The sequence below is a fragment of the Erithacus rubecula genome, assembly GCF_903797595.1.
Source record: "Erithacus rubecula genome assembly, chromosome: Z".
Classification (NCBI taxonomy): domain Eukaryota; kingdom Metazoa; phylum Chordata; class Aves; order Passeriformes; family Muscicapidae; genus Erithacus; species Erithacus rubecula.
In genome coordinates this window covers 28,629,862-28,654,954 of record NC_136661.1, presented here as the reverse complement: position 1 = coordinate 28,654,954, position 25,093 = coordinate 28,629,862, and the positions used below count along the sequence as shown (strand labels likewise).

The 25,093-nt window shown below is 34.8% G+C and overlaps 1 protein-coding gene across 2 annotated transcripts in view; it reads left to right on the top strand.

Annotated features, from left to right (window-relative positions):
* Positions 1-25,093, top strand: part of RIT2 (Ras like without CAAX 2) — a 169,575-nt gene that overhangs the window by 36,173 nt on the left and 108,309 nt on the right. For both annotated transcript variants that reach the window (XM_079330404.1, XM_079330405.1), the window contains one exon: positions 13,300-13,356. In XM_079330404.1, coding sequence (XP_079186530.1) covers positions 13,300-13,356 — 57 coding nt within the window. The remainder of the gene's footprint in view (positions 1-13,299; positions 13,357-25,093) is intronic.

The following is a 25,093-nucleotide window of genomic DNA, read 5'->3' as shown; positions in this document are numbered from 1 at the left end:
TCATTTCCTTTAAAGTAAATCAAGTGCTTCAGTTTAAACTTCAAAAGCATATATGATTAGAGGTAAGAACGAACATGTCTTATGAAATTATACATTTTGATATATTAATGGTAACTAGAATTTTGCTTAATTCACTTGTATTATTTGAACTTTTTTGCATAATTTCTGCTTTCTCGACTCTTTGTGTCTGCATTACAGACAACTTTGACAATTTTAAAACATTTAAAGATCTCACATGTTGTTATTTTTCAAATGTTATATCAGAGTAGGGAGAAAACTCTTGCCAAAGGCTTTTGAAAGGGTAAATTTTTTACACAGAAAATTAGGCAAATTGACATGCACAGACACTGGTACTGTGACCAGTCTCAACTCCTGCAGGGTCAGGCATCTAACAAATAACATCACTTGGATGAGAAACTGGAATGTAAAACCATTACATTAGGTATCTTTTCTTTTTTCCCCTCAGAAAATATTGATGCCTCTCTCTCTCTATGTATCTATTCATCTATCTGTATAAATATATATATATATAGTTGTATCAATTCTCACATTGTTGGAAAACTGAGAAAAAATAAAATCTACTGAATGAAATAGCCTAGCTGTGAATAAAGGCTTCCTGAATAACTCTGACAGCTCTTCATCTGTTTTGGTCATTAAGTGAAATCAGTCAATTTGCAAGTGGCAGCAAATAATTGGAACATACTCTTATATTTCTTTGGGTTTCATCTATGCACAAATTTTAAGATGCTGTAAAATTGTAGCTCTTTTTTATGTCTTGGTTAAAGGCGTTAGATGAGTTCTAGATCTGAGTGTTTATAGAAATTTATTTCTTTGCAAGAAAAGATATTTTTCAATTTAAAAAATAATAAGGAGTTGACTTTTTTAGCTAAAAAAATCAAATAGAAAGTTGTCTTTAATATTTTTTTATTTTCTTTGTAAAAACATCAGAATTTTAGGAATTAAATTATACATGCAGCAAAGAAAAGTTATGAGTATATTCATTTGCAAAATGGAAAGGTGAATAACTGCATTTATATTTAGATATAAGAGAAATTTCAGCCTAAATAGAAAGGCTTGCCACTTATCTCAGAGTCACAATTTCATGAATTATGGTTTCTTTTGCAAGATTTTTAAATACTCCTTCTGAAGGACACAGTGGAAAGAACATTGCACAATGTCTGAAGTAAAAATTTCCATGAAATGCTAGCTAATATCAATGGAGAATTTCCCAGTAATTTCTAGTATATGTCCTTCAAAACTTTTATGTAAGCATCTCTTAAAGGAAGATGTTCCAAGCCTTATAATACCATGTAAATGGAAGTAGAACCTGTAGTGAAAGACATACTGAAGAAGAAAAAATATACTTTTGTAAGAAAATGAACAGAGATTATTCACTCTGTGCTTAGGTGAATGCTGCAGAATGTAAGTTTTCTGAATCAGGAACAGAGGGAAATGCAAAAAGCTGAAGCTGCTATTATTGTTTGATGGATAGGATTTTGACAGATACTGGCAATAAAATGGTGTTCAGGTTATGGAATGCAATGACCTCATTGTTGGATAATAGAAACCAGGCTTAATATACAGATCTTTTTTGCTTACTTCCTTTTGATTGAGTGACTTTATTTTCCAGTTATAAATACTTGCCATTCAGCCAAAGACTTTGCTGACTAAAAAACTGTTGAGGGATGAGTCATTCTGTCACATCTATATCACTGTACCTTTGAAAAAGACCTGATTCTCCCCTTTTCTGGAAACTGAGCTGAGTCACTTCTGAATCAGCATAGCACAATGTCATCACACCATTAGCATGCAGAGTACTTCAGTATCATCTTACTCACTAAATCCCTAAAAGTCCTCCTAAGTACTTTTTGGGGTTTTTTTTGTTTTTTTGTTTTTTTTGTAATATATATTCTTAAGGAAATATTTCTCGTTGTTGGAAACTAAAGATGTGTGGGGTTTTTGTGTTTAAGGTAGTAATAAGCTCATCAGGGTCTTTAAAAAGTTTCTCTGTGTTTTTCAGCTGCAAAATAATGACTTTTAGGGAGCTGAGTTATGATGCTCCTGCACCACCAACACAAAATTTGTGTTATAATTACTGGGAAAACATAAATCCTAGTCCTACAAGGGAGCAGATGAAGTAAATTTCCTGACTCTGGGGCAAAATTATTTTTGTTAAGGAGATCTGATTATAGAACAAGTTTCCACAGTAATTAGGAAAATACAGAAATGGCTACATATATGTATTTTATGGCCTTTTATAAACAAGAAGTTAATTTTGATTCTGAGGATTTTTTTCAAAGTTCGAAACCAATTTTTATTAATCTACCTCACCCCAATATATTGTGTTACAAATTGAATTTAGAAATCCTGAGAAGAATTTAGTCTCTAGTATAAATTTGAAGACTTATATAAGTACACCATGCTCTTTTGGGGAGAGTGGGAAGGTTTGGAAGGTTGTTTCAGTTTGGATGTTTGGTTGGGGTTTTTTACCTGCTGCTGGTTTTTCATGGAATGGTCTAGGGTCACCAAATAGGGTTTCTGTCAGCCATCAAGTGAAGGTGATACATAGCACCATAAAACTGTGAGACAGCTGGTTCACCCCAGAATAAATGACACCAAGGGCAGAAAGTGCATTATAAAATACACAAAAGTGCACCCCAGAAGAATGAAGGGCTGAAACTCAGCCTCTTCTGGGGACTAAGTGTTTCTGGGTCATGAGTCATCTCCTTCCAGCTGTAGGAAAAAAACAAACAATATTGTCAGATCTTTCCATATTGCTGGTATTGAGAACTTTAACATTTCTTATTCACATGTAGGATACGAGATAGAACAGGATAATGTAGGCTTTCTCTGTGAAATTACCTCTAGAACTTTTGTATGTGTTTTGCAGCTTTCTGACCTTTTCGGTGGCACACTAATGCTGCAATAAATCACCTCTTTTAGTGCCTGAAGTGCTACCTTTCACCCCCAAACATGTCTGGCAACTGTGCCTGCTGTCAATATATCAACATAATGTAGCCTGTACATGTGTCAAGCAATATGAATGTGCTTTTGGCAGATGTCAACTTCTAGTCAAGTTTGTACTTGAGAGAGCAAGAAGAGGATGAGTGGCCTCATTTCATTTTTTGGCCTTGTACTTTGTAGTCTTTAATTTCTACCACTAACTCAAATATCTCATGCAAAATGCTTGTTCTCATGTCCCCTCATGCCTTCCTTCATCACACAATTTCATGTTGAAGGGATTGACTAAGTTTGTTCTTAAAAATTTCATGGTTTTACTAACTTGATTTTAGATGTACAGTAAGGGAATGCATTCACAATGCAATCCTGTATTCTCAGAGCTCCCTGTCCATGTTAGTGTTGCCTTAGGTTTCTCACAGGTTTGGAGATGCTGGTGGCAATCAAAGGATTGTCTGGTAACACAGTCAAAATCTCAAAACACTTTTTCCCAGATTCAGAGAATCACATAAAACTTCCTCGGGAGTTTTTCAGTAATTACTACATAAAGTGAAAATAGCAGAAGACGTAAGAGGTGCTATCATCCTCTGAGGTAGCTCATTATTTCCCATTAGTTTGTATCCAAATTAACTGTTGCTTTCTGGATCTAGAAACTCTCTTCTACCCAATTAAGTCCAGCCTCTTAAGTATTTAGATGTTAGGATACTACATTCCTTTCCTTTTCTTTAAAATATTAAAGCTATTGTTTAGAACTACAGGATATTATCTATTACAGCATGTCTGAAATTTCAGCTTGGATGGGATTTTGAGATACCTGATCTAGTGGGAAGTGTCCCTGCCCAGGGCAGGGGGTTGGTCTTTGAACCTTAAAGCCCAAATTTTTCTCTGATTCTATGAATCCTGTTACCTTTGTGATTTTCATTTATCCTGCATAACCATATTCTGAATTACAACACAGAACATGTACATCCAGAAGATCTAATTTTCCCAATTTCCAGGCTTTCTAGATGGTTTGATTTGTTTTTTGGGAAGCAGTTAATAATTACCAGAGTTTTAGGTTTGGTCATATTCATGTCTGGATGCAGGGGGAATAATAAACTGAGAAGCCTCACCCTTCCCAAATCTTACAGAAATGCTTTCAGTACAGTAGCAAAGAAGTTAAGAACTTATGCTTGTGTAAGAGTTAGTCTGGCAGGTTTGACTTTGTTGTGAAGTGTTGCCCAATTAGCTGAGAGAGAAAACATCTGAGATATGATAAGGAAAATATGTTGAGTGCAAAGTCACCTTAACAGTGAGGAACACTTTTCCACTCATATAATGCAAATGATGTGGTATTTCACTCCACTTAGAGAAGAGTAAATTGAAATATATGAGCAGGAAACAAATTGTAGGGGACAACATTTTGGGAATAATCAAATATTCTTGAGGAACTGAAATATTTTTTGGGATTTTAACAATATTTTGGAGTCAGTTTCCTGACTTATGATGTATCTTCAAAAAATGCTTCCTTTTTTATTAGCCTACTTCCTTTAAATATGATCTGACCACCATGATTATTAATGGAAAAAATATGTCAGATATTGAAAGAAATGATGAGAGAATGTCTGAGAAAAAGACAATATTTTAGATTTTGTTTACATTTTCATTGGAAAGGAAAGCTAGCATATTGAGCTACCTTAATGAACAGAGATGAAATAAAAACTTAGGAAAGTTTTAATTATCCATAAATCATGTTAATTTATAGTAGAATGGTAAAAATAAGTAATTTACTATGAAATATATAACTGCATATTTTAGTTAGTAAATGAATTCATACTTTCAAAAATGTTGATGACATCAATCCAAACCAGTAAATTTGCCTTTATTTGTATAGTTTCCTGTCTGAATTTTTATCTAAACCAATTTTCTCACAGTGAGGTATTTTAATTTCAATGGAAGTTATATCTGCAGCAGGAAACAAAATCATAACTATAATAATCCACAACACTCATCACTCTCTACAACTGGCTTTAGAAGAGGCATGGAGGTCAATATCTCCTCCCAAGTGGCAGACAAAAAAAAAAAAAAAAAAAAAAAAAAAAAAAAAAAAAAAAGGCCTAAAATTGTGCCAGAGAAGGTTTAAATTGAATATTAAGGAAAAATTTCATTATTAAAAGGTTTAAGCATTTGCACAGGCTGCCCAGAGCAGTGTTGGAGTCCTCATCCCTTGAGGGATTCAAAAGCCATGTGGATGTGGCACTTTGGGACAAGGCTTAGTGGTGGCCATGCCAGTGCTGGGCAAATGGTTGGACATGAATGTCCTTCCCAACTTAAATGATTCTGTGGTTCTATAGACTTTCAAAAGGCTTATAGGAATCTGAATGTTTGAGAGATGCACAGAAGGTTATAGTTCAGATCACCATGGTCAAACAAGCACCTAAAGTCTGTTCAGTCAAAGGGAGTTAGTTGCCAACAGTATCTGTGAATCTGGATGTTATCCCCAGTTCGCTATAACTGATACATTCAGAAAACCTGGCACTGGAAAGAAAACAATGAATAAAAAAACCCCTTCTGTGTTTTAACCCTAAATACGTTTTCTGTGAGGATTTAAATGAAAGAGCTGTGTCTTCCTCTTTGATGTGTCATCAATTTTCCAGACCATAGGTTTGATGTACAGAGAAGTTGGTACTACATTACAGAGCAGCAGCTACTCTCTCCCACTCACCAGAAAATACAGCTGCTGTCACTGCCAATTCCTCACTGCTTGATGTATGGGGTGTAATTTCACATGGAAGATACCATGGGAGCTAACCACTAGTTTATGCTAGGAAACCTGCAAAAAACCTCAGTTTGCCACTACCTGAAACAGCAGCAAACCCAGCCTGAGCATCTCAAGTTATCATTACAGGGAAACATGTCAACAGTTATAAAAAGAATGGGAGAGAAATAAATGTAGTTGCTGAGAGGTTTTTTTCCCATTGAGTGAAATGACTTAATCCTTTTCTGAAAGTGCTTTTCTCAGTGAAGTAATGACACTTGAGGCTTGTAACAGCAAGCTAGAGCTTACTTGTATGAAGAACGACCCTATATTTCTCTTGTTTGCTGCATTCCCTTTGTAAAAATGAGATTTATTCATTGACTTTAATTGAAATGTGTCTATCTGCTATGGTTCAAGATCAACTCTATTCTTCTCTGAAATAATATGTGAAAATAGAGTCTTTCTAGCTTTATTTAACGTATTCTGTTTTAAAAATCATGTTATCCTGGAGCCTGCTTTAAAACCTATTTATGTAATTATATTTTGGATTGCTCACTAATGGAAGGCTTAAGTTGCCATTGGATTTGCTAACTGAAGAATAGTAGAAGACACATTAAGTTTTCTGCCTGATTTTAACTTGATGGAAGAAACACAGTGGGAAAATGCACTAATGGTAGCATTTACCAGCAGTAATTTCTGTTTATTAAGGCATCTTGTCAAGTCACATAAGCTGAGCAGTGTAGAGAATGCTCAGTATTTTTGTGGGAGAATTTTTTGGAAGTGATCAAGGATGAACTACAGATAATTTGTAAGTGGTAGCAACCTGCCTTACCATGATCATTAATTTGTATCAGATTATGATGATCTCTCTTATGTGGGCAATAAATGCAACTCTCATCTACTTCCTTGTTTCCTTAACCACTAAATGGAATATTTAACACAAATTTTATAATGCAGAGTGTTTGTATTCGACTTGGAATTGAGTTGGGATGTAGATATCAGTGAGAAGTCTTCAGTACAGCCATTTTTCACTAGAATGTGCTGATTCAGAAGACATGAAACTTCTCTGCCATGAGAGCATCTTTCCTGAATGGCATTTTTCCTACAAGCTTCTCGTGTCTAGGATGAATTTTTTGCACAATTTCTCTGATCATCCTTCAGTCCATGCTAGAAAACTGTAACCACTGCCTAGTATGTGCCATTTTCCCACTAATGTCACCTTAAGGGAAAATAATGAGAACTCATATCTCCACATCTAATGATTATAGGAAAGACCAGGGTGAGAACTGCTCTGTGATTAATGATTTTGATTTATTCATTCAAGATCATGCAAAACAAAAGATGCTTTTCTACCTTTTCTTTCCACTTACCTTCTTCCTAATTCTTTATTTTTATTCTTAGAAAACACATTGCCTCAACATATGGGTTTCTGCATTGAGTACTTTGCTTCATTTTGATGGAAGAGGAGTAATAATAAAACTGAATATTTTCCAACAAAAATATCAGTCTTACTTTGTTGCCACTACCTCCACTTCACTATATTTTGATTACAGTTTGTTCTAACTTTACAGTGGTAAGGCTTACAGTGGATAGGGAAGAGTCCTCTGTTTCTGCTCCAATTGCCCTAGCAACTTGATTTTCTTTTTCTGTTTAAAATTTTAAACAGAAATGTGGATTTTGTGTGTTTGACGTTCTTTCTAATAATATGGATTTTATTTAAAAGATTTTTGATTTTAAGGCTATTCCTTTTTGAGGCCTTTTCAGTGAACTTCAGCTTCTATAGATGAGCAAAACACCCACCAATTCAGATAAAAAAGGAAAAAAACCCAAAAAACAACGCTGCACCAGCATCCCAGCCTATCTAGGATATTGTCTTAAGAAAGCTTCTGTATTTTTCTAGTACATCAGAATGTCTTTAACACAGAAATAAAATTCTACTTGCCTTCATTTCAGAGCTAAGGCTCAATAAATAATACATTGTAACACCTAAAAAATTAATAATTGCAGCTCACAGATCTTGCATCATTCTCTCCTGAAATAAGTGGCAAAGCTTTTGGCCAATTCCTTAAAGGGTGTGTCAATGTTAAAATGGCTATATTGGACCACAAAACTGTCTTTAGGTTGATCTCCTGTCAGTGCATCTAGTCTGTAATGGTGGTTGGGGAAGAACCAAGCAAAAAACATTTTCTAAACTCTGCTTAGAAATCCTCACATCCTCTGGTGGTATGAAGACAAATGCATTTTTGTGGGGTAAGACTTTTGAGTTTACTGCAACCAGTTTTAAAAATCAAAGTTTTGAATATAGCTATACTCTTTACCATTTACTGTATCATGGGGCAATCACACAAATAGCTATAATGAATTTACAAAAACACCTTATTGCTAGTCAATTTGCCCATATCTCTAGCTACCTGCCTTTTGCTCTTTAAATTTTATGAAGTACAGTATAAAATACCCAGCACTAGACATCACTCTTCTTCTCATGAATCTTTTTGACCCACATAAATGCTCCTCAAATCCCACCATCCCTTTGTTTTGTTCAGGTGACTAAACCTATGTTATTTATTCTAAGACATTCTGTAATCACATGTACTATTTGTAGATAAATTAAAGTTAGAGGGTTTTTTTCCATTTTTCATGTTTGAATATTGTTCCAGAAAATCCCTCATATGATGTCTTAAAATATTTTCTAATCCGTAGCCTAAATTAGTTCATAGCTAATATTTCTCATTTGTCTCATAGCAAAATTTCTGTTTGATTTTAATAATTCTTTTCTTATTCTTTCTTATTTTTATTAAATAATAAAATCAGGTATGTTCAACATGCCCTGACCATGATTTAGAAAGTTATTTAATGTTACATATAGACAGAGTCAAGGTTGCATGTTAAATTTTTAAATAAAAGATAATTTCCTCTTATTTTTTCATGATAATGTCTCTTCCTATGGTGCACTCTTTGTTTTCAGACTCTGTACTTTCTTTCCCACCTACTCTATTCTAATAATACCTATGTGCTCTCTTGTTTTTTCATGAACTTCATTAAGTAATCCTCAAATCCACTGACTTTGCCACATTTTATTTTTTAATGTCTGTCTTCTATGCTGGTCTCATTGAAACCTCAATGTTTATAAAAAAGCACTAGTTAAGGATCCACTGGCAGGGTGGATCCAAATTAAAAGGATGTGAATCAATGTGTGAGATCACTGATCTCTGAGTTACAAGTACTGTGGTAATTTTGTTAGAATGTTTAAAGAGTAGGATTTTGTGTAAAGATTCTGCTGGAAACAGACTGATTATACTATCACACCATCACCCAAGAGAGTGTGAATATGTGGAAGTTCTTGGGTGAATAAAGAAAAATAGGAAGCTTGGGATGAGATATTCACATCAGGGATACTATTAGCATAACAAATATTGTGTAAGCTTGCAACGTACTCTCCAACCTTGAAAAATAGATGTAGGACTGCTTTCAAAGTTTTAGTATAAATAAAATTTAGAACAAGTTAGAAGCAGAGTGGAATTCTATTCTATCTGTTTTCACAGCTTTAGGAGTATCAAAACATTTTTCCTATTGACTTGTGAGCCCACTCCCACATACATATTTTAAAAACTATTACTTTCTTTAGATTAAATTTGATATTTCTGTATTGGTCAAAAAGATGCTTCAGAATAAATATGGGACCTCAACCTTTTTCTAAGCATGGCATTTTCTATTCACTGGTTAATAAAATATTTTTAAGAGGGATTTAGAATTATATTGAAAGTAGAAGACAAGACTAAATTTATTATTCGAAGAAATCATATATTTCTATGCCAGCATAGGTAAAAGGCACAGCTTTTTAGATAGTTATGAACATTGGATGAGCATGTTTGGAAAAAAAAATCTGAAGGATTTGATCTGAAGGATCTGAACCGTTTCCTTGTTTTAAAAAGACAGGATAACTTTAAAGTTGCATAGTTACTCATCTATGTCAGGTTTAAATTTGCTCTGCTGGGACAACCTGCATTTGCTTAGCCACAGATGGATACAAAGAAGATGCTATTCATCTGAAACAATGATCCTTTTACTTATCATAGCTGCTGGGTGATGTACATGTCCCATTTAAATGAAACGATCTTCACAGTGTCATAAAATATTCATTAAAAATTTTCAGACAACTTGCAATTCAAAATGTTTCACAATATCTGCTATGGATTAAAAGGGTTTTCTTGGCTTGATTTGGTTTTTTTAACCATTTCTTAACTGACATTATTTTCACATGTATATGTATTTATTCAAGTAACAGTCTTACCAATTTATTTTATTTTCACATTCTGCTTTAAAGCCACATTTTTTGCTTTGTGTGTGGCATAAATCAGAATCAAGGCTCCTCATTTATAGACCTGTAAAAATTTGGTGCAGTATAATACGGATTTCCAAAGGAGATAAGTCACAAAAGTATTTAATGACAGTTTGAATTTGCTAGGTGTGAGTGTTAATTTATACTGAAGAATGGTAATGGATGAGCAAAACCATGGGACCAAGGAGAATATTTTCAACACACGGCATGAAATACCAATACCATTTCCGTGTTAGTTTTAAAAATTAATTCACTCTGGAAAATGACTTTGGAGCTGATGGCAGCAGCAATGAAGAAGCCAGAATATTCCAGCTAAGGCAGGTGTCCTGCTGGGGAGCCCAGATAGGGCTGGTTACAGGCAGGTCTAATTCCCCAGGCTCCAGCTGAGCTGTGTGCTTCATGCCAGTGCTGATTGAAGGTCCTTTCCCTCTGGGAAGCATTCCACCAACTTCCAGCCATCATTCAGAACTAATTTCTGCACATCCAGCAGCCAAGTCTGTGGAATACCTGGTAAAGTTTGGAGACTTCTTTGTCCTTCATCCTGCTGGTATAATGATTTTTTTGGGTTTTTTTTGTTTTTTTTTTTTTTGCCACAAATCAGTTATTCCTTTCTGTTAGACAAAGTGACCAGCTATGCCTGCTCTGAAAATACTTTCTGCATTAATATGAAATTCGGTAGAGTAGAAAATGCAAATTTTTATCTTAAGGAACACATAGAAGATGGATTGCAATTCCTGCTACTTATTCAACAATTTCCTTCTCTTGCGTTGTAATTCAACGATCAAAAAGATCAGTGTACCTCAATTCCTTCTGTATCCTGTTCCTGCTAGAGTGCTAAATCCCCATGTGAGAGGTGACAAAGACCATGAGGCCAAAGATGCTCTTTCCTCTGGTGATTAAAATGAACCTGTGAGAAAGGCTGTCAGGGAAGAAACTATGGGACAAAATGTATAAAGGAGGGAGCTTTTATTCATCATTTTCCAGGGAGATGAATGTAAAGTCTTATCACTTCATTAATTTGAGCACTTCCCTTGACACCTTTCTCAAGTTCTGTACCTCTGCAGACTGATTTTATATACAATCATAGTAACATAAAACCATTCTGATTGGAAAAGATCTGTAAGATCATCAAGTCCAACCATTAACCCAGCACTACAAAGTCCTCCACTAAACCATGTTCTTACATTCACATTCCTTTGGAACACTCCCACTTTTGCATGCCACGATAAAAACTTGATATTTAATACAACATGATGCTTTCAAATTATTTTAGTCCTCTTGAATCCTGGGGATTTGATGAGGATATAAATGATGCATTGACTCGTGGCTGTCTCAGGCAAGAGGAAAAACATTTACCATGAGTTCTGCCTGTCTTCTGAGAAATTTTGTTTCAATTATAACTACAGATTTTGTGATGCAGGCATAGCAAAAGGAAACAGAATTATATCAGATGCAGATTAATTTGGGGTGGTTTTTTTTTAAAGTAAAAAAATTGCTTGGCAAGAGACAGTAGCAGGTAGTGAAGTAAATTGAATTAATTTGTGGTACAGGGCCTCAGAAAGTTGGGTATGTTTATGCATAAACCATATGAGCAGCATCTCTGCTAGCTACCTCAGCTTCTAAGAGCAAACTAGACAGATCATATCAGGCATGAATCTGTTCTTCATGAACCACTAACTCAGATGGAGGTGGCTAAAAATGTGTCACATTTTAAAAAAACCCAACAAAACGTCCTGGAAATAAAAGTGTCCAAACATGCTCAGTGCTTAAAAGTAATGCATCTGAAAATAGATAATGCAGAAGACAAGAGTGTGACTGTGCTGGATTTATTGCTCTATAATATATGTGGATTGAATGAGATTTTTCTTACATAGCTACCCTCTCTGGGTATCTATGAATTTATAATGCTGCTTCTTAGCATTTATATTTGTCTACACTAAAGATGCAATAATTTATTAACATGCTAATAAATGTTTAATACTTCTTCTCTTTATCATTTTATAAAACTATCTCCCCAGCCTCTGTTTCTTGAAAATATAAGAAGGACAAGCATTAAACTAGCACAATAATGTTTGAAAAGTCATTGTATTTATACACAGATTTTTAAATTTTCTCACACCTTGCTTATAACCTCTGTCATACATGTTGTTGAAAGTAGGATAAATGTTCAAGACATTAGACAAAATCTCATGTTGGATTTCATGTGTTGTGCCTGATATCTATACTTCAGGTGGGCTACTTAAAATAAAAAATCTATGTATTTATTAGCTATAGATGAATTTTAATGCCAGAAAAAGAAAAATAAAAGAAAATTGTTTAAAAATCCACACTATTAAAAAAATTCTGTTTGACCCTTTTCTTTTTTCCCCCTCTACTTAATTAGAACTCACATATTTAACTTTTGAAGGGCTTTTATTTACAACTGTCCCTCTTTGGGAGACACATTTAGTTTTCAAATTGTTAGAAATTCAAATTTATGAGAAAAAAACCTAAAGAAAATGTAACTTCCCATGTTCTTCTAATTGCTGGTGATCTTACTGTAGTCACTGAATATCCAAATTCACTTTCATGATTTTTCAAGGCCAGTGGACTTCAGATATCATGTTGGACTGGATATGAAAGTTTATGTCTTTCTACATAAATTAGAATTTCACTTCCAACTTGCCACCTGTTCCAAAGGGCAAAATGTAATTTTCCTGAAGTCTCATGTAACTTTCCTAAAATTTCTGAAAGTAATAAATATCCACTCATAAAACATTTTCACGAGGAGAAAGATTCTCTGGGTGGTTAAGAGAAGCTTTAATCAGTTGCATAAAATTTAATAAATTAGGTATCCTTAAGCACACCAGAAATCAAATTAGGTACTTTAATTACTAACATTTTGTAGCATTGTGAAAACCTTTATGAATTGGTCTTGTAAATCATGTTTTATATTTTTGTCATGGCAATTTTCACTGTATGCAATATTAGATTAATAGTATTTACCAAGTGTTAAAAACGTGTAAGATTTTAACAAAAGAATTGATACAATGAAGCATAAAAGATAAGAAATTAAGACAAGTAAAGAGGTTTAATTCATATTTTTCTTCATTTATCAGTTCTATCAATGTAAAGCAAATGCATTATTGCATTGCAGACATAAACTTTGCTTTCACAATCTGAGCTGACACTTGCATGAATGAGTCATCAGAGTGTTCTTCTGCCTGTTTCTATTTAATGGTGATGGTATAATTATTTTTTCTTCTCTCTTTTTTTTCCTCTGCAGCAATGACAATGCAGTTCATTAGTCATAGGTTCCCTGACTACCATGACCCAACTATAGGTGAGTATAGATTTTTCTCCCCTTCATCCCTTTCAGTTTCTCTGCCTGTGTGAGACATGAGATGGTGAGAAGCTGCTTCTAAAAGTCTCTTAAATAGAAGCAAGATTTTCAAACTTTAGATAACACCTTAGTTTTGTGATGGAAATTGAGTTGTGTCATGGCCTTGTCGTGGATACTTCTTGACGTTCTTTATATAAAAATCTCTTCCAAACACAGGGTGCTGCATTCATGCACTGTAACTATTAATGTGATGCATTTATAACTGCAGAATAGGAAACAAAATTACTAAAGAATGTGAAAACTCCAGGCTGGAGTGGGTTTTGTTTGCTTTTTAAAGTTCTGTTATTTTTAAAACTATTTCCCATACTAAAGTCTTAGCTGACCTTCTCTAGGAACATAAATGACTATTCAATTTAATAGAGTTGTGCCCTGGGATTACATACTCTGCTAACTTTGTTGGGTTTACCTACTTTATAAACTAGTAATGACTAGAAATTCACACTTATCTACTTTGTGCTTTCTTACAATACAAATTTTTATCTGAAATAAAATTTAACCACTGAGTGACTATTCACTTAAGTGTGTTCATTCATGACAAGTTCATTCATTTAAGAGCACCTTTATTACATAGTTTTACTTATACTGGCATTTATACACACTATCTATGTGCAATATTTAATTAAAACAAGGAAAATAATCTGGGTCCATTAAGTGGAGAAGGCAGTAAACCCATCTACATTTACAAAGACTTCCTTGGGGAAAAAAATAAATCAATTCCTCTCTGTCATTTTTTTTTAAATTTTCTTTGAAATTTTCAAATATTTCAAACTCACCTCTAACTTCTATAAAACTACTGTATTGCTGTATATACAGAGCAAACAATGACAACTTTTATTTTTATTATTTCTATGGTCTTCCATATTTTGCAGATTTTAACTGTTGGTAAATGGTAGTAATTTTAACAATGAAATTTAACAATGAAAAAATAGATAAACTCTTCATGTCACTAGTAATTTTACAACTGTTAAAAAAATGCAAAATACCAATAAAATGTGTCAGCTGTAAGAAGGCAAAACTATTCTGAAATTGCTGCTAATTCATTTGCTGTTCTCAGAAAAAAAAAAAAAAAAAGAAATAATTAAATCTAATTGGAAAAGAGGAACATTATTAGTTATCGACATCATTAGGTTATGTACATACATCCATCTTTATTATTATCTATCCACCTGTCATCAGCATTTATCCCTATATTGTATCACGTCATAACCTTAAATTATTGGTCTCTAGACACCACCACAATATGAATAATAGATAATCACTGAGAGAAAGAGAGCTTATGGTGCATTCTAAATACACACTGCAGGAATGCCTAGAGGACCTGATCAGGATGAAGGTCTCCTTGAGTGAGAAAGTGTTTCTACTCAGTAAAATCAACACTAAGGAAGAGGAGAGAGGGCAAAAGTTAACAGGGAATTATTGAATTCCATCTCACCCTGCTGGCTAGACACAGAACTGGAAGCAGGAGTTTTTCAGCATTTCTTTCTCAGAACATGATGAGGACATCCTGAAAAAGACTTATTACTGTCTGGACTCTAAAACACATACTAAACAGAAGAGAATAATCTTGGGCTAAGTATGTATGTCTCTTCTTGGGTAAATTTGTAGTACAACCCCTTAAAATTGAACCTAAAACCAAATAAAAGAAGCAAGTAGAAGGAATCATTTGCTGCCACACCTATAACAACAGATACATAATTTTCAAATGACTGAAAAAATTTATACCTTTGAGATTGATTTTACTACTATTACACTACTGGTCTCAACTCACAGAACTAATCTTATGCTCAGTTACACATCCACTGGTAAGGATATTTTTACTACTTAGACCATCAGTCTGAAAAAAAGAGGGAATCCAAACTGAGCACTCCCAGGGCCAAGACTGTGTTGATGTCAAAGAAAAGGTTATTCTTCAAAAGTCATGAGGAGGTAGATACAGATCCTTTATGTCATGAGGAAGTTCTCATTAAAGATTGGAGCAGTGATTTCTCTAGTCAGAGTTTTGTTTCTCATTGCAGCCCAACAGGAGATTATGCAAAAATTGCAGAACAGGCCACATATAAAATCCATTACACAGCAATTTAAATCTTGTTTATGGAACCTATGGGCTGTCCTTATGAGCACATTGGCCTCACCTTTTTTTTTGTGTACGTCTTTGGAAATAGATAACTCTGTGTACCTGCAGTTTTATTTCCCTGGGCATTTTTAAGGAGCAGACGTTTCTGTGGCAGTCACTGAATGGGTGATATTGCCCAGAAAAAAGTTCTATAATGTGTTTAAATGATAATCCACAGTTGCCCAGTGTTAACCAAACCATTGAGACTACAGTTCTCTAGCTGAGCATTAACATAAAGTAGATTCTCATTTGCTTTACAGGTACATAAGAATGTAATAAATACCTACCTAATTTTTTTTCTGATGTTCTTGCACTGTTTATTACACTCTGTTTTCTATGGTGTGAGATTGTGCTGACATGACCATGATGCTTAACTGTGCAAATTTAGCCAAGATTTAAAGAGATAGTGCTGACAGATTTGATGCTGCACTTCCTTGCCTTTGATAAGGCTTTTCCTAATTAATTCTCCTAAAACAAAAGGATGGGCAGGGGGTAGTGAAATAGAGAGACATCTTATAAACATCATAATTGTCTCTGAAATCCCAGAATTCTATCACTTTCAGTTTTAAGGGAAAGTTGTTGATGACCCTGGGGCTACCAAAATATTGATAATCACTTTGTCCTTTTTAATTTTCATTGTCCACTTTCAGCATTGGCATGGAAATGGTATAATAATTTCAGCAGTTTTTCACTTCTGTAGATCCCTGTGAAATAGGTTGTCATCTAGGTAAAAATAAGTGACAATAAACTGTTTCCAAAACACATGAGCATAGCACTGATACAATCTGGTTGACATTCTAGCTGGAAAGCAGAGCCAAACCACATTCAGTCACAAAATACAAAAGCTCCATAAAACCACCTTTATGGTCAATTAGGAACACATAAAACCCCAGGAATCTACAATAGTTTTTTGCTTTGACTTAAAAATAAATGGCTGGTAACTGGGTTTCAAGTTTTATTTTCATAAAATCTCAAACTTTTCAATACAAAAAATTGTTCTTTTCTTTTCTTGTATAGTGAACATATTTTATGCCCTGGTCTGCTCCTTATAGAAGCACACACATGGGCAGCTGGCCTGTGAAACTTCTTACAGGGTTTTTCTTTTCCTCCTTATTTTACTTGCATTTTATATTTTATCTATAAACTGATAAGATAATGAGCTTTAAGGGGAGATAAATTGTCTTGTTGTTTATTTTATTTTATTTTATTTTATTTTATTTTATTTTATTTTATTTTATTTTATTTTATTTTATTTTATTTTATTTTATTTTATTTTATTTTAATTTTTTTATTTTATTTTATTTTATTATTTTATTTTAAATCTAATCCAACATGAGGCTATGGTGAAATAACTGCTCAGTGATACTGACCAGAGGATGCAGAGTCCTTTCAGTCTAATATGCTGCCAAATATGCTTCCCCTTCCCAATTCTGCTCCCCTCTGAACACACAGTTAGGTATTTATCCTAAATGTTGTGCAGTAATAATCTTGCAGCTTTGAAGATGTAGGGTGTTATTTTTCATCTTCTTTTGTGAGAGTCCCCAGGAACATGGACTTTCCCTATCATTCCTTCCCATTGTGTTTCACCATTATGTTACCAATGCATCAGAGTTTTCTCTTCCTGCAATGACTCATATCTCTAGAAATGTGGTAGAAATATACAATAAAAATATAATGGTGCTTTGTACTTGTAACTTTTTCTTCTGTTGTCCATTGACATTTCTGAGATATTACAGGGCATCTTGATCACAGAAAGCTGCTGCTGCTGCTTTGAAGTGATGCAGAATTTTTGCTAAAAAAGATATTTCAGTTTCTACATTACAGGATAGATATGTTTATAGTTTTGTATGTTATACATACCTATACTTCAAATGTGTCACTTTTGATCTTGAAAAGGCCATGCAAATAGGACTAGAACTATTTACATGGGTTTTTTCTCTGTATTTGCAAAAGGAATACCTACACTTTTGAAGAATTTAATGGATGTTGTGACATCACAAAAGTGCAAGATTTTCTCAAAGAAGATTACTGTAAATTTATGTGAAGGAAAAGGCTGAGGTTGTTTTTTTTTCTTTCTCTCTTTTTTTTTTTTTTTGTTTTTTTTTTTTTTTTTTTTTTTGGGGGGGGGGTGTTTTTTTTTTTTGGGGTTTTTTTTTTTTGTTTTTTTTTTTTTTTTGTTAATGCTTGCTGGTTTTTGGTTTGCTTTTCCAAGTACACAGAGCATTTTTATTCCAATAAGAGTTTATTGGAATAAATTCCCTGTACATTGTGGAACAGAAACAAATTGTCAAAATAAATTTGTACAATAAATATTCCCTTCAGATGTCAGAAACTTTCCTTTATTTCACCTGATTGTCTTAGTCTGGAAAATCTGATAAGATTTTGAGAAACTCAAACTGCAGACCTCATGTATTGATATAAATAAGTGTGCATATACATAAATGTAGAGATAGATATGTCAGTATTCATTTACAATATAGAGCAAACATTGATTAAAAAGTTAAATGCTACCAGAATTACTAATTTTAATGGTGTCACTTTGAGTTTAATGCCAGCTCAAGATCAAATGGGTATAAGGGCTCTATTTTAGGCTTGCCACAAACATTGCAGTTCAAAATTTTGAGAAAAAACAATACTAATTCTGTAAGTAAAGGGGGAGGGGAAGGGAAAATTAGTATTAGAACTTATGAAGCAAAAAATCAGAGCTTAGCATTTTGTGAAAACGAAATTATTTTAGCACACATGTAATATTTAATTGTAGTCAACAATGGGCATAAAATCCAAATGGCAGTGGATGTGATAATTTTCTGGAACGAATGGCTAAGATCAATTTACAGTCTGCACAGTCTTTGGCAACATCACAGAGAGTTAATGCAAGTGGAGTGTCAGGAAAGGAAACACGACAGAGAGCAGAAAACTGGACAGGCTCCAAGATGCTCATTAACCATGTGACTAATCTTAAAATGAATACATAATGCAAACGAGATGCGAGAGCAGCTCCTCTGTTCTGGTGAGATATCACTGCATGAGATTGTGTCAAATGAGCAGTTGAGGGCATTAAGGCTGTGTCAATGTCAAACTCTAATTGAAATGGGTGTGGGATGGAAAGCACTCTAGCATTAAGCACATGAATTTCCATGAGGTTTCCTAACGAAGCCGTGAATTCACCAATGCATCAAATAAAATGCATTTACTCATCTTTAATAAGATGTTGGAAGGATGGGGGTGAATTTCAACAAAAAAATATAAAATGTAGCTGGGAATATTCTAGGTTTGTGTAATACATATTAAAAAATGCTAATTTAAAGGTTATATTTGTTTTGAAGGTAATAATGAAAAAGGATAAAGCAAGAGAAATAAAAAACTTACTAAAAATTAAAGAAGACAAAGGTGGGACACATCTGCTAGGTCTGGGGTAAGGCATCTCGCCATAAAAGTTTTATTCACATTTATATTTAGGGCACAAAAAGTTTCTAAAACATTTCTGCTCTTATATAAAACATGAATGCATGTGTAGACCATCCTTAAATTAATTCTCATTCTCTTTTTTATATAGAAAATTAAATATTTAGATTGGACTGAGCAAGTCAGAACTGGATTTGACTCCCAACATTTTCTTTTTTTTTTCCTTTTTTTTTTTCTTCTTTCATTCATCATTCTTCATATATTTATTAGCCTTATCTGAGATGGGATAAAATATTCATATAAAATGATCAATTTGTCTCCAAGGACTGTCTCCCAAGGGTATTCAGACTGATTATGTAGATGTAGCAATATTGCCTGTGTTTGTTTTCCATATTCATCATTGTTCAAAGCAAGAAATGAAGAATGTACAAGGATACTGGTGCATGCATTTTAACCATTTTCTTAAAGCTGTGTTTTTATTTTTCATTTTACTGTCTATTGGTATTATTTGCATTATTAAGAGATGAATAGTCACTTTTGGTGTAAAGCACTTTGAGTTATGAACACCAAAAAGAGCAGAGATTATGGCTACTCTGTATGACTAAGGCTCACATTTAGGGATTCACATGATAATGTCTGCACATGAATCATTTATCTTGGTTCCAATTATGTGAGATTCAGGGAGATTTAAGAGTGGAGATTCAGTTTTTTGCTCACTTCTTTCATTGCAGTTTGTGGGAGCACGGGTGTGATGAGAAGTGACCAAGGGAGCTGGAAAGGGGCTCAGCTGGAGAAAAGGTGGCTCAGGAGGGATCTTCTGGCTCTGCACAGCTCCCTGACAGGAGGGGACAGCCAGGAAGGGTGTTAGGGCTCTTCTCCCAGGTTAACAAGGCACAGGACAAAAGGAAACAGCCTCAACTTGCTCCAGAGAAGGTTTACATTGGATATAAAATGGTTTTTTTCCCTGAAAGGATATTAAGTAGTGTCACAGGCTGCCAGGACAGAGGTGGAATCACATCTCTAGAGGAATTTAAAAGCTCTGTAGCTGTGGCATTTGGGGACATGGGTTAGTTGTGGACTTGACAGTGCTGGGTGAACAATCAGACTCAGTGATGGGGCTCTTTTCCAACCTAAAATATTCTGTGAAGGATTCTGTGCCCTGCAGTCCTGCTTTGTCTCAGGATCCTGACCCAGAAGATGTGGATCTTCCACAGGTCATATGTGGCTGATATCTGTCCCCCTGTGGGTGTGACACAGGATCTGTGGATCACCAGAGCCCTTCCAGTGTAGTGAATGAGAACCAGAAATATTCCCAAGAGCATATCAGACATCCAGTATGGACAACTGGAGTGCATCCACACCTCACAGCTAAGGAGATTTCTAGCTACCTACCTTGCATACAGATGCATACTTTGTAGGTTTCTAAATCTAGATGCCTGAAGATTAATAGAACAAAACCCCTCACAAATCACTGTGGTACCCATCAGAGTGTCTGGGTAGATGGAAATTAAGAGTGAGACTTTCTGTGCACAATCCTTGCTAAGGTGGCAAAAGAAAGAAGAGCATTGTCATGTGCCTGGCGGTGTAGGTTCTTCCATTGTAAGAGAAAACATAAGCCATGCATAGAAAAGTATGGAGTAGCATTAAGAAACTAAAATTAAGAATGGAAGAAGTGCCCAAACTGCTCAGTTAGTTTAGATTTCAAGGAGGCAATAACATGCCTTCTGCTTAGTGTTACTACTTCATCCTACTGTGAAAGGAAATGCAATTTGAAAGTACAGAGAGGGGAGACTGGAAAAATCACAGCAGATTTTCCTCTCTCTGATGGAAACAATTTGACTTGAAAATCAAAAAAATCCCATTTCTCTTTTGAGATATTTGTTTTTAAAAGGGCTGTATTTTCCCTCTAAAGTGCACATTAATGTTAATTGGATAATCTCAACATTTCAGCCTGAGATTTGTTTGTTTTAGATGAAGTCTCAGTTCATTATGAAATTTGTTTCTTTCTGTTGAGAACTTCAATATTTTTCTTGTTAAGGGAATAGTCAGTCCTATACTAAACATGCTATGTTACTCAGATACATGATCTCCTCTAATATCAAAATTTCTTTCTTTGAATTTTGCTTTCATAAAACATCAAAATTGTTTTCAGACTTCATGCAAGAAATTATCAAAGCAACAGCTTGCATTTTTCTGTCTGTACTCAAGGGAAATCACCACTAAAATCCTGGTCTTAATCTAACGTCAACATTCAGTTATTTTTACAAATACAACCCATGAAAATATATTGAGGGCTGATTACATCAGGTGATGGTTCTTTTTCAATTAACATTTTCAAGCACCAGGGAAACATAGCTTAATCTACAAATTTTCTTTTAGCAACATCTGTGATACAAAAAAATATTAGAGATGCAAATGCAGTCAGTGTTTTTTCAGAGAGTAGGTACCCCAGACATCATCTCCCCTCTCAAATCACCACAATTTCCTCAAAGTTTGGATGTTGGTCAGAGCACCTTGAAGAGAATTTTGGCTTTCATTTTAGCCTTGGCAATGCAGTGATCTGTGTCCATCTCACAGGCCCCCAGGAAACTGGAGACAGCAGCTCTGCTGGCAGGTTCACCTCAGGCACAGCAGGGCCAGACAGCAGCTACAGCTACAATCCCCTGCTTCACCATGCTGGGAAGTCTCAGAGGAGGAAATGGTGTAGAGATCAAGTCTAGAGCTATCTATCTAGAGCTATTAATATTATAATATATTAATAGATGTAGATATTAGTGTCTCTATGTAGCTATTAATACCTGGAGCTATTCTTTACCCTAAAGCATGGACAAGGAATGATGTATGAGCTATCACCTGCTAGGAACAGACACTGGAGAGTCTGAAATAGTCTAATTTGGTGAGATGAAATAAGCCAAATCTGAAAACTCATTTGTGAAAAAAAATGGGAAATCCCAATCTTTATTTCTGCTCTTCTCCAAGCCTCACTCTGGCTCTCTGGTACCCATTGTACTGTTTTTCAGGCTGATTAAATGGTATTCCAAAAGAAAACTAAGCCTTCCTAACACCGAATAGCTGCCTACTAGGTTACTGAGTTTAATAATTTAAGTATAAAAAATAGTATTCAAAGCTCAAAAAGTCAAAAGGGATCCTCTAGAAACAAATATGTGGAAATGGGAGCATAAGTGAAAATGAAAGAAAACAGAAATGGTGTTATTTCTGGGGCAGGAGAGTGTAAAAACCCAGTCAAGCATGTCATGCATTCACTCTCAGAAACCAGTCAGTGAGACAAAATTCCTTTCAAAGATGGTCCCTGTTGTCAAAATTAACAGTGACAATTGCCTGCACCACTGTGTGGGATTCCTGGGGCTGTTGTCCATCTCCAAATGAAGAAAACTATTTAAGTGGTTTTTTAACCTTTCATGGCTCTTTTTATTCTCAGTTGGAGCATTTATTGAATCAGAATTGACTTAATTGATGATTCTGTTGGTGATACGATATCCTTTTCTCCATAGTTTTAGAAATTAAGAAAACAAACAAATTACTCTGTTTATTATGAGTAAAACCTGGCAGATGGTGAGTGTTGGTCAGTAGAGTTAAATACAGCTGGTAGTCAGCTATGATGGGTGCTGTGATTCTAGGATTCTATTTCTCCAACACCTCTGCTCAGCAAGAGTTTACCATGGCTGGAAGAGGACAAAAGGTGTTTACTCTGTGTGCTGTCATGAGAAATCTGTGCTTGCCTAATGTTCACATCCAAAAAACCACCAATACCCCTTAGCTGCTAATGGTTCATATTTATTATTTCCCATACTCCATTAACTTTGTGTTAGAAGTAAAATATATTTCTTCCTTGGCCATCTTCTTCACTGAATAAAGGGTCAATGAAGGATAAAAGTATGGTATATTATGCTTTTATTTCTTCCAGAATCCTGAGATTAATTGTGCAACTGCTCAATACAGGGAGAAGAAAAACAACCAAAAACTATAGAAGTGTGACCTTATGGTTGCTCTTCTAAAGCACTGATTAGTCAGATTAAAAGTGAGGAAGAAAGACAAAAGCCTTTTCTTATAAATGTGACAATACAAAAGCATTTCTGTGGTATGTTCATACAATAATAATAGTAAGAATAATAGCAAGTAAAGATAATAATGAAACAGTTTTATTAAAATTATTTTATAATATCTGCTATATTCAGCATGTAGAAAGGGTCAGCCAAGAATAGCAACCATTATAAAATTTTTTTTGTCTGTTCTACACAAAAGAGATTTTTTTTCCCTTCATGCCAGCCTTGTACAGGGCAGAAGACCTCCAATTCAGCAATGGCAGTTTTGGTTTGATTCCATCAAAAAATCTTTGCTTTGTCTTGTTTTGATCCATCAAGTCTCTGACTGATTCATCTAATAGTTTGAAGCAGCAAAAGAGTTTAAATGGTTCTTCTGCTGACAGAAGAGGATATCCTGAGGGCTGAACTCTTCAGTCCTTATTTTAGGCCACAATTATACACTAATATTAACCTAAAAACTGAAACTGGAGCAATATCTCCTTCTTAGGTTCTTCCCTGCTCCCTTATAGCAGAGTTTCCCCAGCACATTTTCACTGGGTTTAGCTGTGGAATTCAGGTCTGAACCTTTAGATCCTGACTGATTTTGGCTGCAAGCAGTATCTGTAACTGGATGGTGACACCAAAAAAAGAAGAGTTTATATGTTAACCCAGAACTGCTATCCACAGAGAAGTCACACACATATTGTAGTTTCTAATTAGCAATGCAAGTGTACAAAGTGATAGAGCATGATTATCTCATCCAACCATCTGTATCTCATGTTATTTAGATGAATAATTCTCCCAATTGTGGAATGCAATAAAGAAATCCTAGTTCTTGGGCTAAAGTGGGGTGGAGTGTCACATTATGTGGCAGCTGAGAATGTCCAATGTCCTGGGAATTACATGGCTGAAGCAGAAGTGACCACCAAACTCACTCTGTGGCCTTAGCCCAGTGGTTGCTGTGGGTGCCACAACCCTCATTCAGTGATTATAATTACCACTAGGGGCATGAACTCAGAAGAACCTGAAGTGAGACTTGCAGCCCAGGAAAAGGGAAAACTTGCTTACCTATATCCTGCATATTGTGATTAGCAAAATTATTCCATAAATGACTTTTGAAATTGAAAGAGACACCTATGCTATGGTTTCCTACAGGCAGCTGATTTATCAAGCTCAATTCAAAGTTCCTCATTGCAGGATAAATGTTTCCATTAACCTTTCTTTCATGGAAGCCAGCATCCATCTACACCTTACTAAATCCAAGGCACCATCTATGCTAATAACCACACAGATGTAGCCAACTTGCTAATTACTTCCCCTGGAATGACAAAAAGTGAATTCATAGCTGTCAGATCCTCCCACCCAGCAGCACAAGCATGGACTTGAAAGGGTGGTGAAATTGCTACCTTCTATTCTTGTTCCCCAAGATAAGGGTACTTGGACTCCTGTTAATTATCATGTTTTGATTAAACACAAGTACTTTGTTCACTTTGTTCATGTACACCTTTGAATGAAATGAAATTTTTCTGGAAGCAGAGAAAGTAATGATATGCTTTTATTAAATATTAGCAGCACTATACATTGCAAGCAGTTCCTAACAGCAAGTATAATGCTTTGCCTGAGTTATCTTTAACCTTAAGTTGCAAAATTGTTAACTTTTGAAGAGAAATTATAATCTCTCTGTGAGAGCTGGTTCTGAGTAAAATAGCTTAGGTGATGGACACCTCAAAAGTAAAATTTAGGGTGTTTGGAGGACTGCACGGTAAGTTCTGAAGAAGAGCTGAGTTTTCTGGGCAACAAAATTTGTCCTATACAATAATTAATACAAATTTAGTCACATATATGCATATTTGCAGATTAAAATCATAAATGGTGGCTTTGTTGATGATAGCATTTTCATAGTTACTGAAAGCTGCTCCACCAGACCAAATTATTCCGATTGACTGTCATTCTTTCATTTAAATCCATGCTGTATCTCTGCAGAAAGTTATCATTTAAAAATTCTATGTTTCACAATATATTGCTGTGTAAGAATGCAATGAACTTTTCCACCCATGTGTTTGGGGAAATGAAGGAAGAGGTGTGTATTGTTTTCTAGTCTTCACTTTGGTTATAT